General features: G+C 40.5%; 1 protein-coding gene across 1 annotated transcript; it reads left to right on the top strand.

Annotated features, from left to right (window-relative positions):
• Positions 1 to 513: 513 nt before the first annotated feature.
• Positions 514 to 8,068, top strand: LOC132064117 (uncharacterized). Its single transcript, XM_059457008.1, has 4 exons — positions 514 to 640; positions 722 to 832; positions 938 to 1,054; positions 7,665 to 8,068. The coding sequence occupies exons 1-4, from the start codon at positions 514 to 516 to the stop codon at positions 8,066 to 8,068; spliced, it is 759 nt and encodes a 252-aa protein (XP_059312991.1).
• Positions 8,069 to 14,262: the final 6,194 nt, after the last annotated feature.

Here is a 14,262-nt window from a genome sequence, read left to right as displayed (position 1 = left end):
AGACTTTGATGTAATCATGGGTATGGATTGGTTGGCTTCATGTTATGCCACAGTACATTGTAGAACCAAAGTAGTGAAATTCGAGTTTCCTAATGAGCCAGTTATAGAGTGGAAGGCTAATTCAGTGGTATCCAGGGGCAGGTTTATTTCCTATTTAAAGCCAAAATTATGATTTTCAAAGGTTAAATTTACCACTTAGTTCGAGTCAAGGATTCAGATGCCCAGCCTTCAACTCTCCAGTCTGTCCCAGTTGTAAATGAGTTTCCAGAAGTCTTCCCAGAAGATCTTCCCGGAGTCCCTCCTGACAGGGAGATTGACTTTGGAATTGATCTACTTTCTAACACTCAACCGATATCTATTTTGCCATACAGAATGGCTATAGCAGAGTTAAAAGAGTTAAAAACCCTAAAAGTCCAGTTGAAAGATCTTCTTGATAAGGGATTTATTATGCCCAGTGTTTCACCTTGCGGTGTTCCAGTCTTATTTGTCTAAAAGAAAGACGGTTCCTTACGCATGCGCATTAACTACCGCCAGTTGAACAAAGTCACCATTAAGAATAGGTACCCTATTCCCAGAATAGATGACTTATTTGACCAACTTCAGGATGCCCAGTGTTACTCTAAGATTGACCTCAGATCAGGTTACCATCAGTTAAAGGTTAAGGAAGTTGATATTTCGAAAATCGGTTTCAGATCCCGTTATGGTCACTTTGAATTTCTAGTCATGTTGTTTGGGTTGACAAATGCACTAGCAGCTTTCATGGACCTTATGAACAGGGACTTCAAGCCTTACCTTGATCTATTCATCATTGATGATATTTTGGTGCATTCCCGTAGTAAGGCCGATTATACAAAACACCTCAGAATAGTGTTGTAGACTCTTAAAGATCATGAACTTTTTGCAAAGTTCTCAAAGTGTGAGTTTTGGCTTAATTCAGTGCCATTCTTAGGCCATGTGATATCAGGTGAAGGTCTTAAAGTTGATTCTCAGAAGATTGATGCCGTAAAGAATTGGCCCAGACCCACCTCAGTTTCTGATATAAGATGTTTTATGGGTCTGGCATGCTATCATAGACGTTTCGTAGAAGGATTTTTCTCTATTTCTGCTCCGTTGACTAAGTTGACTCTGAAAAAGGTTAATTTTCAACGGTCAGATGCATGTGAGCGAAGCTTCAAAGAGTTGAAGAAGAGATTAACTTCTGCTCCAGTTTTGACGCTGCCATACGGAACCAAAGGGTTCATAGTTTATTGTGATTCATTGTGAATTGGTCTCGGATGTGTTTTAATGCAGCATGGTAAGGTTGTAGCTTATTCATCTCGTCAGCTCAAGGCTCATGAAAAGAATTACCCGACTCATGACTTAGAATTGCCAGCCGTGGTTTTTTGCGCTTAAGATATGGCGTCATTATTTATATGGAGTACATGTGGATATTTTCACCGATCATAAAAGCTTGTAGTATATTTTTAGGCAAAGAGAGCTGAATCTTAGGCAGAGAAGGTGGTTCAAATTGCTTAAGGATTATGATGTGGATATTCTCTATCATCCCGGGAAAAATGAATGTCGTAGCCAATGCTCTTAGTCGGCGTTCCATGGGAAGTTTAGCCCATGTTGATTAAGACAAGAGAGTTATGACTAGGGAAGTTCACCGTTTGGCCAGTCTTGGAGTTCGACTTTTGGACTCCAAGGATGGCGGTGTGGTTGTTCAGAATAAAGCTCTTTTCTCCTTAGTGGTTGAAGTTAAAGAGAAACAGTTTAGTGATCCCTACTTGTTGCAGCTGAAAGAGGGGATTCACAAGCATAAGATAATGGCTTTCGAACAAGAGGGATATAATGGTACTTTGAGGTACCTGTTACACCTAAAAAATTCCCCTTAGTATACAGGTGTATAGGCTCGCGAAGGACATGACGTATATGAGGTTTAGATGAGCAAGGAGTAGTAATTGATAGTCCTAATTAAGATTCCAAAGGCATCCGAGTTGAAGCAAGAAAGTCGTTAAGGGAATTGAGTTATAAGTTAGTGTATTGGACGCAAACTAGAAGTATTGAGTTAATGATGCCATGAGGATGTTGTGGAGAAGAGTCATAACGTCCCTTAGAATGATATTGAAGTGTTGAACAAGTGTTAAGAAGATTCCATAAGGATTGGAGATCAAACGAAATGGCAGGAACCATTCCGGTGGAACTGTGAGTTCCACGGCCATGTTCCACGGATAGCACCATATTCCACGGCCCGTGGATGTGTCCGTGGAACAGCCAGCAGAAAGAGTGGCTGGCTGGTCGTGAACTACCACTGCGCAGTTCCACGGGCCAACATTGGGTTCCACGGACCGTGAAGTCGTCCGGTGGAAGTCCCATCTACCGAACCATTTTCAAGTCTTTAAAACGTGAAGTCCACTTTATTTATTTCATTCCCATTCACGACTTCAACCTCTCCACACCTCTAGAACTTTCTAAAAATTTCATCCACAAGAAAACTAAGTGAATCAAGGATCAATAACAAGAGTTGAAGTGAATCAAGCTTAGAAACTCCATTAAAGTCACCAAGGTCAAGAAATTCCAAGAAAGGTGAAGTAGGGTTTTTGGTCAGAGGGTGTATTATCAATCAAGGCTTATTCCTCTACCATTTGAGGTAAGTTTCATGATCTTTACATGTATTTTAAAGTATTATTAAGGTGAAACACTTAGATTATGAAAGAATATGGAAAATGGGTTACAAATAGATGAATAATGTCATTGTGGAATAGTAGTTGAGAGAGAATGGCATGAAAATGGTTATGTTGAGATTATAAAAGTGTTATAAATGATAATTAGAGCATGGAATAAGTATTATAGGTGAAAAAACGCGACGATGAACTTTAGTCATGAATATGGAGAATTGAAGTGAAATTAGGAAATGTGAATCATGTAGATGAATGACGATTTTTTCTACCGATATTGTGATGGTTGTGATGGGTGTTGGGAGTTGATATGGAACATGGCGGAAAGTAGTATAAACAAAGGAAACGTTTCTAACTTTCTTTAGCCTTAAGAGGCATGGTCTTATAACGTTTAGCTAACGACGATACGAACTCTCTTGAAGGTAAAGGCGAGGACGTTAAAGGAGAACGAGTAAGCTATAAAGTAGTTAACGACAAAGGTATGTGAAGCATTACCCTTCCTTCCAAGGCATGAATCCTATGCATAATTTTCTTCTCTTCCATCATGAATCTTCTACGTTTCTAGAGATGAAAAAGTATAACTTCATGAATAGTTAGATAGGATAAGAAATACGCCAGAATACGATAAGGACCTTCAGAGACCATGATATGATATTCTCACGAAATCAATAATGATGATCACGATCCATCGATTCTTCATATGTGCTCACCTTAAATTGTAATTCCCTTCAAGGTGAGCTATGACGCTTATGCTTATTCTATAATATGATCGGGGGTTCACGACCTTATGTCACCCCCGACATAGGTATAGTTCTTACGTTCAAGTGAATGCAGTTGGCCACGATATGTATATGCATATGTAACTAAGGATGCTAAAATATGATAGAACGATAACAAGTCCATGTGACGAAAAATATACATGAAATGTATGATATGCATGATGATGTGATTTCACCGCGCCTAATTGGCGACATGTCACCGCTACGGCGGCCGTTCGATACCAATTTCCCCGTCACGACCCGAGCTACGGGCCGCGACGGGTATCCGGGGCTAACCACCGAACACCGCTCGTCCCATTACCCATAACCTTTCATACATAATACATGCTCAAATTCATGGAACGTATCATTATTGGAAACTTAATTATGTTTATAAACATAAACCTTTAGGCCATCAAAATAGAATATATATACATATACATGAACATCCTGGGACCATATCCCCCACACATGCGTATCTACGAGCCTCTACTAGAGTACTAGATACGTGACTCGGGACAAGACCCCGCCATGCCCAAAATATGAATATGGGCACAGATATGTACCAAAAGAATAACCGCAGCACCTCCGGATAATGGAGTGCTCACAAATCCGCCTACCGGCTCCTAGGATCAAAGCACCGTCTCCCTCGCCTACCCGTGGGCCCTCGTCTTTGAAATTATCACCTACGAAAGTGGGTGACGAGATTCGGTAAGAAAGGAAAAGCTAAGTCCTCGATACATCGGACCTACAAAATCATCCGTAAGGTGGGCCAAGTAGCATATGAGTTAGACTTGCCCTCGGAGCTAGAATTAGTTCATCCGTATTCCATGTCTCAATTCTCCGCAAATGTGTTGGAGATCCTACAAAGATTGTGACAAGAATGATGTCCAGATTACAGAGAAGCTAACGTATGAAGAAGTGCCTATTGCCATATTGGATAGGCAAGTACGAAGGCTTCGGAATAAGGAAGTAGCATCAGTTAAGGTCCTGTGGCGGAATAACAACCGAGAAGAAATGACTTGGGAAGCAGAAGAAAAGATTAAATCCACATATCCACACTTATTTCAACCCCGTAAGAGACATATGATGAAACATCGAGGTGAGAAGGTATGTATGCTTTACTTTTATGTATCTGGTCGTGTGTGGCCAATCTATATTGCTATTGTGTTGTAGCCCTGTGAGGCAATGATATTATGGGTTGTTGTGATAGGATGGTATCGCCATATTATAGGGGAAACTCTGGCGAAATTTTTCTAGAATCCTCGATGACTTAACATTCGAGGACGAATGTTCCAAAAGGGGGGAAGAATGTTACACCTCGAAAATTCCCCTTAGTATACAGGTGTATAGGCTCGCGAAGGACATGACGTATATGAGGTTTAGATAAGCAAGGAGTAGTAATTGATAGTCCTAATTAAGATTCCAAAGGCATCCGAGTTGAAGCAAGAAAGTCGTTAAGGGAATTGAGTTATAAGTTAGTGTATTGGACGCAAACTAGGAGTATTGAGTTAATGATGCCTTAAGGATGTTATGGAGAAGAGTCATAACATCCCTTAGAATGATATTGAAGTGTTGAACAAGTGTTAAGAAGATTCCACAAGGATTGGAGATCAAACGAATCGACGGGAACCATTCGGTGGAGACATACGCGAGTTCACGGCCATGTTCACGGACAGCACCATGTTCCACGGCCCGTGGATGTGTCCGTGGAACAGCCAGCAGAAAGAGTGGCTGGCTGGTCATGAACCACGACCAGTTCCACGGCCAACATTGGGTTCCACGGACCGTATGCGAAGTCCGGAAGTCCCATCGGTCAACCATTTTCAAGTCTTTAAATGTGAAGTCCACTTCATTTATTTCATTCCCATTCACGACTTCAACCTCTCCACACCTCTAGAACTTTCTAAACATTTCATCCATAAGAAAACTAAGTGAATCAAGGATCAATAACAAGAGTTGAAGTGAATCAAGCTTAGGAAACTCCATTAAAGTCACCAAGGTCAAGAAATTCCAAGAAAGGTGAAGTGGGGTTTTTGGTGCGAAGGGTGTATTATCAATCAAGGATTATTCCTCTACCATTTGAGGTAAGTTTCATGATATTTACATGTATTTTAAAGTATTATTAAGGTGAAACACTTAGATTATGAAAGAATATGGAAAATGGGTTACAAATGGGTGAATAATGTCATTGTGGAATAGTAGTTGAGAGGAATCATGAAAATGGTTATGTTGAGATTATAAAAGTGTTATAAATGATAATTAGAGCATGGAATAAGTATTATAGGTGAACAAACGCGACGATGAACTTTAGTCATGAATATGGAGAATTGAAGTGAAATTAGGAAATGCGAATCATGTAGATGAATGACGATTGTTGCTAGCGATATTGTGATGGTTGTGATGGGTGTTGGGAGTTGATATGGAACATGGCGGAAAGTAGTATAAACAAAGGAAACACTGCCCAATTTTCTTTAGCCTTAAGAGGCATGGTCTTATAATTGCCTAGCTAACGACGATACGAACTCTCTTGAAGGTAAAGGCGAGGACGTTAAAGGAGAACGAGTAAGCTATAAAGTAGTTAACGACAAAGGTATGTGAGGCATTACCCTTCCTTCCAAGGCATGAATCCTATGCATAATTTTCCTCTTCCATCATGAATCTTCTACGCTTCTAGAGATGAAAAGTATAACTTCATGAATAGTTAGACAGGATAAGAAATACGCCAGGAATACGATAAGGACTCTAGAGACCATGATATGATATTCTCACGAAATCAATAATGATGTTCACGATCCATTGGGATTCTTTCTTATATGTGCTCACCTTAAATTGTAATTCCCTTCAAGGTGAGATATGATGCTTATGCTTATTCTATAATATGATCGGGGGTTCACGACCTTATGTCACCCCGACATAGGTATAGTTGCCCTTACGTTCAAGTGAATGTGTTGATGATATGTATATGCATATGTAACTAGGGATGCTAAAATATGATAGAACGATAACAAGTCCATGACGATAAATATATGAAATGTATGATATGAATGATGATGTGATTCCACCGTGCCTAATTGGCCGGACATGTCACATGGTACGGTGTGATAATATGATTCACCGCACCGAGAAAAGGGCGGACATGATCACCACCAGTGGGTTTGCGTGGGATGGTTACCCGGACGCGGGTAACGATGTGATGATGTATGATTGATGTGATGATGCTTGCATGTTATGATGATGTATGATTGATGTGATGATGTATGATTGATGTGATCATGCTTGCATGTTATGATGATGTATATGATATACTTATGCATGATATATGTACATGAAACTGGTTCATATGTAAGGAAGTGTACGGGTTATATCCTCATCTCGTAACCTATGATTTCCGGATTATGTTTATTTCATTTCTGCCTTACATACTCAGTACAGTGTTCGTACTGACGTCCTTTTCTATGGACGCTGTGTTCATGCTCATAGGTAGGCAGGGAGACGGTGCTGATCCCTAGGAGCTAGTAGCTGATTTGTGAGCACTCCATTATCCGGAGGTGCTACTGATTATTCTTTTGGTGCATATCTGTATATTCATATTTTGGGCATGGCGGGGTCCTGTCCCGTCCATATATCTAGTACTCTATTAGAGGCTCGTAGATACGCATGTGTGGGGGATATGGTCCCAGGATGTTCATGTATATGTATATATATACTATTTTGATGGCCTAAGGGTTTATGTTTATAAACATAATTAAGTTTCCAATAATGATACGTTCCATGAATTTGAGCATGTATTATGTATGAAAGGTTATGGGTAATGGGACGAGCGGTGTTCGGTGGTTAGCCCCAGATACCTGTCGCGGCCCGTAGCTCGGGTCGTGACAGTGCCGAGGCAGATTATGTGTTCTAGATGTAGATGGGCTCAGAGAGCGAATCATGTCAGAGGCTCACAACTCCAGGTATTCCATTCACCCAGGTTCCACTAAGATGTATCATGATCTTAAAGAGATTTACTAGTGGAATGATATGAAGAGGAATGTAGCAGATTTTGTTGCTAAGTGTCCAAACTGTCAGCAAGTGAAAGCCGAACACCAGAGGCCTGGTGGCTTAGCTCAGATTATTGATATTTCTTTCTAGAAATGGGAAATGATCAATATGGACTTTGTATCGGGTCTACCTCGTTCATCTAGGAGGCATGACTCTATTTCGGTGATCGTTGACTGACTCACTAAGTCGGCGCACTTTTTGCCAGTCAAGAGCATAGATTCAGCAAAAGACTACGCCAAGTTGTATGTTAACGAAGTTATCAGATTGCATGGCACCCCAGTGTCTATTATCTCAGATCGTGGTGCTCTGTTCACAGCGAACTTCTGGAAATCCTTTCAAAGAGGATTGGGTACCAAGGTAAACCTCAGCACAGCCTTTCATCTGCAGACAAATGGTCAGGGGGAGCGTACTATTCATACTCTTGAGGACATGTTGAGAGCATGTGTCCTGGATTTCATAGGTAAATGGGAGGATCACTTACCTCTCATTGAGTTTGATTATAATAACAGCTACCATGCTAGTAATGGGATGGCACCGTATGAAGCCTTGTATGGGCGCAGATGTAGATGTTATATCCCGTATTTTGTACGTCGGAATAATTCGAGTTAACTACGACAAGTTGGGGACAAGACTATTCCGGAATACGACGTTGAGACTTTTGACTATGATGTTGCGTTAAGACCTAAGTGTTTAGGATTTTGTGGCATGCAATATTAAGGAAAATTTGGGCTAAAAGTGCATTTTGGAAGACTTTCAATTCATGAAATTTAAGAGCATGTGGCCGGCCACATATAGTGTGGGCCATGGCCACATGGAAGTTTATTATATGAGACATTGGATGACTTATTAAGTCATATTCATCATCTTCCAACCCAAAAACCTCTAGAAACTTGGAGAAAAAAAATTAAGGGGCCATTCGGCCATCCTCAACCGAAGAAGAAGGAGAGTTGATCATCCAAAAATTATTTTCTTCTAGCTTTCTACTAATTGAAGGGTCCTTTACAACGTGGAGTAGTCGTTGGAACAAACAAAACGTTCTATCTTGCAAAACAACCTCCTAGCCGAGTGGAAGAAGTGGAGTGAAGAAGGTATGGTTCAATCTTCTCTTTTATATGTTATGAATGGTTTGTGGATGTTGTAGCATGTGGAAATGAATGAAAATCATGAAAACATAGATGTTGATGTTGAACCGTGAACATGGAAAGTTGTGTGTGTAGCCGAGTTCATGTAATGTTGTGTGAAGTGATGGATTAACTCTACTTAGGATGTTGATTGTTGTAGTATGTTGAAATGGATGGGAAATCATGAAACTTGGTGTGTTAGGGAGGTGGCCGAATATGGCCTACTTTGTATGGCTAAGAACGAATTAATTCTAGTTAGTATTTTAGTTGTCGTCGTTGTGAATTTTATGATGAAAATGCAAGTTCAATGAATCAATTTGAAATTGTAATGGTTGTGGGCTGATTTGGGAGTCAATGTAACTTTTATGGAAATTCTATATTTAGGATAATGGCATTGTTAACATATAGATTGTTGATGTAGTTTATGAGTTTTGGAAGAAGGAAATATGTTAGTGCTATTCTCGGGTTTGGGGAGGATTTCGGGTGAAATGGAGTAGTGTTTGGATTGTTAAAAATATTGTATCAATTGGTTAAAGCATTCTTGAATATTGTTCGAATGGGTTCGGATTAGTAATTACATGTATAAGCGTTTATGTTGACTTGAATGCGAGTAGTCGAATTGAATATAATGAAATGTTGAAGTATGTGGGAAAGAGTTACTAATGCTAGAATGCGTTTCGAATTGATCGTTGATGTTGTTATTATGATTGTTGGTATTGTTGATGATGATTTGGCCGAGTTGAATTCTCGGGGTGTTGCATTTACAGGGGAAATGCTGCCCAAATTTCTGTAGAATAAGTGTTAGTTGAAATTGAACTCCTAAGTGCCTTTGGTTAATATTTGGCATTTAATGACATATTGTAGATCTTGGGGAGTTCGCGACGTAAGTTTGGATTATCTTGGAGAATAGACGAGGTATGTAAAGCTACTTTTTCTTTCTCTTGGCATGTCTTAGAGTAAATAAGCTATGACACGATTCTCGAGGTAACTCTACTCGGGTGATCCAAGCATGTCCATGATTCTTAGCTCTCTCTTGATATTCGTATTCTTAATGTAGTCGGATGATAGTTCTTATGTCTTTCGTATGACCATATTTTAAAAGTTGCATAAAAGTTGTCTTCAAAAGAATTTTGTTCTTAAACGAATCTGAAACTACGAATGTCCGTAACTTTCACAAACGGGCTCGGATCGCTCCGAAACGCTAATAGGAGGTTCCATAATGTATAACATCCCCGACCTTCATAGGCGGGCTCGAACTTGGGTTGACACCTATCCGTGGGCCACGAAACTTTCCTTTGTATACTTCTGACGACTTTCGGAAAGAACCTAGAATGACTACCACCCCGACCCCCAAGTATGATCACTTACTTATCTGTTAAATCTGTAATGAGGAATTGCATGTATATATATGATTTTGATACGTAACTATGATGGCTAAAGTTCTATGTGATATGTTCAGAAACATTCGGGAGAAGCTCGGATTTGACTATTGGTTAGCTTTTAAATGAAGGTTCGTTTTGATTATTCGTTGAATTGGTAATGATGATTATGTGTGTGTGACTTCTTACTACTACTGCTCGTGCGTATGATTATGACCTCTATTCACGAGTCCGGGCCGGGACATGTTTTCGTGCGCGGCTTTTTTGCTATATTATTATTACCGAGTCCCCGATAGAGGCCGGACTGTTATGTATATGATGATATGATGATGATGACGGGACTTTATTCTGGGAGTCCCTCATTAGAGGGCCGGGACACGCTATCACGCAAGTCCCTCGATGAGAGGGCCGGGACACGCTATCCACCGAGTCCCTCGGTAGAGGGGGCGGGACACGCTTATATGGATATGTATATGATGATATGATCTTATCAACCGAGTTCCTCACTAGAGGGCCGGGACACGCTATATGTATACAGATGCGCAGAATGATTGTCTGACTGTGTCACTAAGCCCATGACAGGTTGGATATGATATTGTTAGGCCTGATTTGTGTTTAAGGGTAAGCGGTACGATATTCGATTATTTCCTCAACACGTACTTTTACGTCGGTTATGTTTATTCTTGTATTTCGTACTTTACATACTCGAGTACATATTCATCTTGACCCCCTTTTTTCGGGGGCTGCGTTTCATGCCCGCAGGTACAAACGATCATTTCGGTGCGCCGCCGATTTAGGACTTCCATTCTGCTGTTGGAGCGGCTCCCACTTGTTCGAGCTTAACGTATTTTGGTACGGACTTCTTTGTTATATATATGCTTATTCGGGGGTACGGCGGGGCCTGTCCGTCATATGATTCCATTATTACTCTTGAGGGTACGTAGACATAAATGTGGGTTGTGGGTAGCAATGTTTAGTAGTGTTCGCGTTACAATTTTGTCGTATATGTGATATATGTATATATGTGTGTGCGATGTTGTGCCTTTATGTGCGAATAAGTTCTTATTATGTTGATTATGATCTGATTATAGCTAATAGGTGGGTACGAGTACCCATCTCGGGCACTAGTCACGCCCTACGGGGTTGGGTCGTGACAGTAGATCACCGATTGGTGGTTTGAAGTTGGTAAAGCAGAGTTATTGGGACCAGATTTGGTCTATCAGGCTATGGAGAAAGTCAAGTTAATTCAGGAGCGTTTGAAAACTCCTCAGAGTTGCCAGAAGTCTTACACAGACGTGAGGCGAAGTGACTTAGAATTTCAAGTTAATGATTGGGTGTTTTTAAAGATTTCGCCTATGAAGAGTGTTATGAGATTTGGCAAAAAGGGAAAACTCAGTCCCAGATATATTGGACCTTACAGAATCCTGCGAAAGGTCGGTCAAGTAGCTTATGAACTTGAGTTGCCCCAAGAGTTGGCCGCTGTACATCCAGTGTTTCATGTATCCATGTTGAGAAAGTGCGTAGGAGACCCGTTGTTGGTTGTTCCTGCTGATACTATAATGGTTAAGGATGGCCTAACCTATGAGGAGATCCCCATAGCCATTCTTGAACATCAGGTTCGCAAGTTGAGAACTAAGGAAGTTGCCTCAGTTAAAATTTTATAGAGAAGTCAGAAAGTTGAAGAGGCTACATGGGAAGCCGAAGAGGACATGAAATTCAAGTACCCATATTTGTTTGAAGAGCAAGTAGAGAACGCCCAAGGTAACCTTTCCATAGTCCATGTTATGTCATGTCTCATGTTTCACGCTCATGTAACCCGCGCTCATGTTTTATGTCTTAGTATTCATGTTTCCATGTAACCACGTCATGTTAATTTAGTCTCCATGTTTCACGTCACATTTTCCTTCATGTTTATGTATTCAAGCCATATCCAGTCCCAATCTTAATCATGACCTATCATTCAAGGATGAATGATCCCAAGGGGGAGATATTGTAACACCTCGTACCTTTAAACTAGGTTACGTTTATGATTTGAGACTTAGAAGACCAGATGAGAAGTGTAGGAAATAAATTCATCTCAGTTAATCAAAAATCCCATTTATACGACCAGTTATACGGACCGTATATTATTATACGAACCGTATAACTAGTCCGTACTTCACAGGTGGATAAAATTCAGTTTCTTCCAAAGTTCTAAAACATTATACGGATTGTACTTGTGTCTGTATAATATTATATGGACCGTATATTCAGTTAGTGAAACTCATTTGGGAAATTCTAGTTTCAGGAATTTTAATCATTTTCAAATATGGCCAAGTTATGTTCACGACTCAGTTAAGTATAAGTACGTCATGTGCAGTTCTTTTTTCACCTTTCACATTCCACAAGCCCTAGAACGAAGGTGTTATTCTCCTAACAATTCAAAACATAGAGGTAAGTCAATCCAAGCCTTTCCAAATCAATTCTAACATGTGCTCTCATAATCTAACAATGAAATCATTCTTCTTAACATAGGCTTTTCAAGAAAACCCATTTAAAGGACTCAAGACTTAAACCCTGGAATTCTTCTTCCAAAATCGGATTGTTAATACAAGCTTGGTGTCACGACCCAACCCCGTAGGCCGTGACTAGTGCCCGAGCTGGGCACCCATAATCCAAATCGGCATACAAATGACCTTTGCTTGTACAAATATCAAACGTCATATCAAAACTGTCGTATATAGCAAATGTGTCACACCGAAGCCGGCGAGGCTATCATAATGTACACGACATCTCAAACATATACACACGCAAGCCGACGAGGCTTCCACGGCGAATGGGATAGCCCATAACACAAATCACACCAACACATCTGAACAGAACTATACATAACCCACATATATGTCTACAGACCTCTAAACAGAACAACGGAAACATATGACGGGACAGGGCCCCGCCGTACCCCTGAATAAGCATATGCATATACAACGGAAGAATATGTACCAAAATATAGGCTCCGGACAAAGGAGCACTCCAAGACAGCTGATGGAAATCCTAAGCCGACGGATCGCTAAAATAATCGTCTGTACCTGCGGGCATGAAACGCAGCCCCCGAAGAAAGGGGGTCAGTACGGAATATGTACTGAGCATGTAAAGCATGGGATACAATAACAGGATCGTACTGAAATAAAGAGGATAGAAAAGTAGTACAGTAACCAGAAAAATCATAAGACTTGCCTTTGAAACATCAATCATGCACATATGTGTATAATGTGTACGTAGTATGTAAAATGCCATCATAAACATATGCATGTATAACGTGTACATATAACATGCCCCGGCCCTCTAGCGAGGGACGCGGTAAATAAAATCATCATATGCATGTACATATAACGTGCCTCGCCCCTACGAGGGACGCGGTGAATGAAGTCATCATATGCCATCGGCCTCCTCCCCCATATCATCATATCTTCATATATATATATATATATATATATATATAATGTGCCCCGGCCCTCTAGTGAGGGACGCGGTGAACAATGCAGTGGAATTGCACGAATACATGCCCTGGCTCGGGACGCAGTGAAAGAGGTAATAACAGCTCATACGAGCGGAGTAGTGAGAAACCATGCACATAAAACATCATTACAGACTCGATGGAATGATCAAAACAAACTCTCACGTTAAAGCCAAGATGATAGTCAAATCAAGTCTCCCCGAATGTCACTCGGGAACACGTCAAATAGAACTTTAGACATCACGAGTACGTATCAGAATCATGTAAAATAGTTTACGGAAATCAAAAACATGATTATCATTACAGACTCGGTAGATAAGTAACAAATCGACAATCGAGTATCGAACGAGGGTCACAACAAGTCCATTCTGAATATCATATCCTTAGGGCTGCATTAAAAGAAATCCGAGAGATCATAGACCTATACCAAACCAATACGAGCCCGTCCATATAAGTTACGGGCATTAATCGTCATAGAACTTCCTACGAGCATATCGAAGCGATCCGAGCCCTTTTGTGAAAGTTACGGTCGTTCGTAGTTTCGGAATCTTTTTAAGAACAAAATTCTTTATGTAACACTTGAAATTCAAACATACAAAGGACACAAGGATCATAGCATGACTACATTAAGAAGGTTAATATCAAGAGGTGAATAAAAGTCGTAAACACGCTCGGATCGTAAGAATAGAATTTCCCCGAGGCTCGTAGGATATTTCCCTTACGTCTAAGACATGCCAAAGAAAGAAAGGGTGAGCTTTACATACCTCGTTCGCTTCCTACGCTAATCAGACTTAAGCTTCAGACTTC

Source organism: Lycium ferocissimum, chromosome 1 (genome assembly GCF_029784015.1).
Source record: "Lycium ferocissimum isolate CSIRO_LF1 chromosome 1, AGI_CSIRO_Lferr_CH_V1, whole genome shotgun sequence".
Classification (NCBI taxonomy): Eukaryota; Viridiplantae; Streptophyta; class Magnoliopsida; order Solanales; family Solanaceae; genus Lycium; species Lycium ferocissimum.
This window is presented reverse-complemented; position numbering and strand designations above follow the sequence as displayed.

Coding starts and splice junctions, on each gene's coding strand:
- LOC132064117 (XM_059457008.1), top strand. CDS start 514: ATGCGCATTAACTACCGCCAGTTGAACAAAGTCACCATTAAGAATAGG. Junction 641..721: donor TAAGATTGACCTCAGATCAG/GTTACCATCAGT, acceptor TTGAATTTCTAG/TCATGTTGTTTGGGTTGACA. Junction 833..937: donor TGATATTTTGGTGCATTCCC/GTAGTAAGGCCG, acceptor GGCTTAATTCAG/TGCCATTCTTAGGCCATGTG.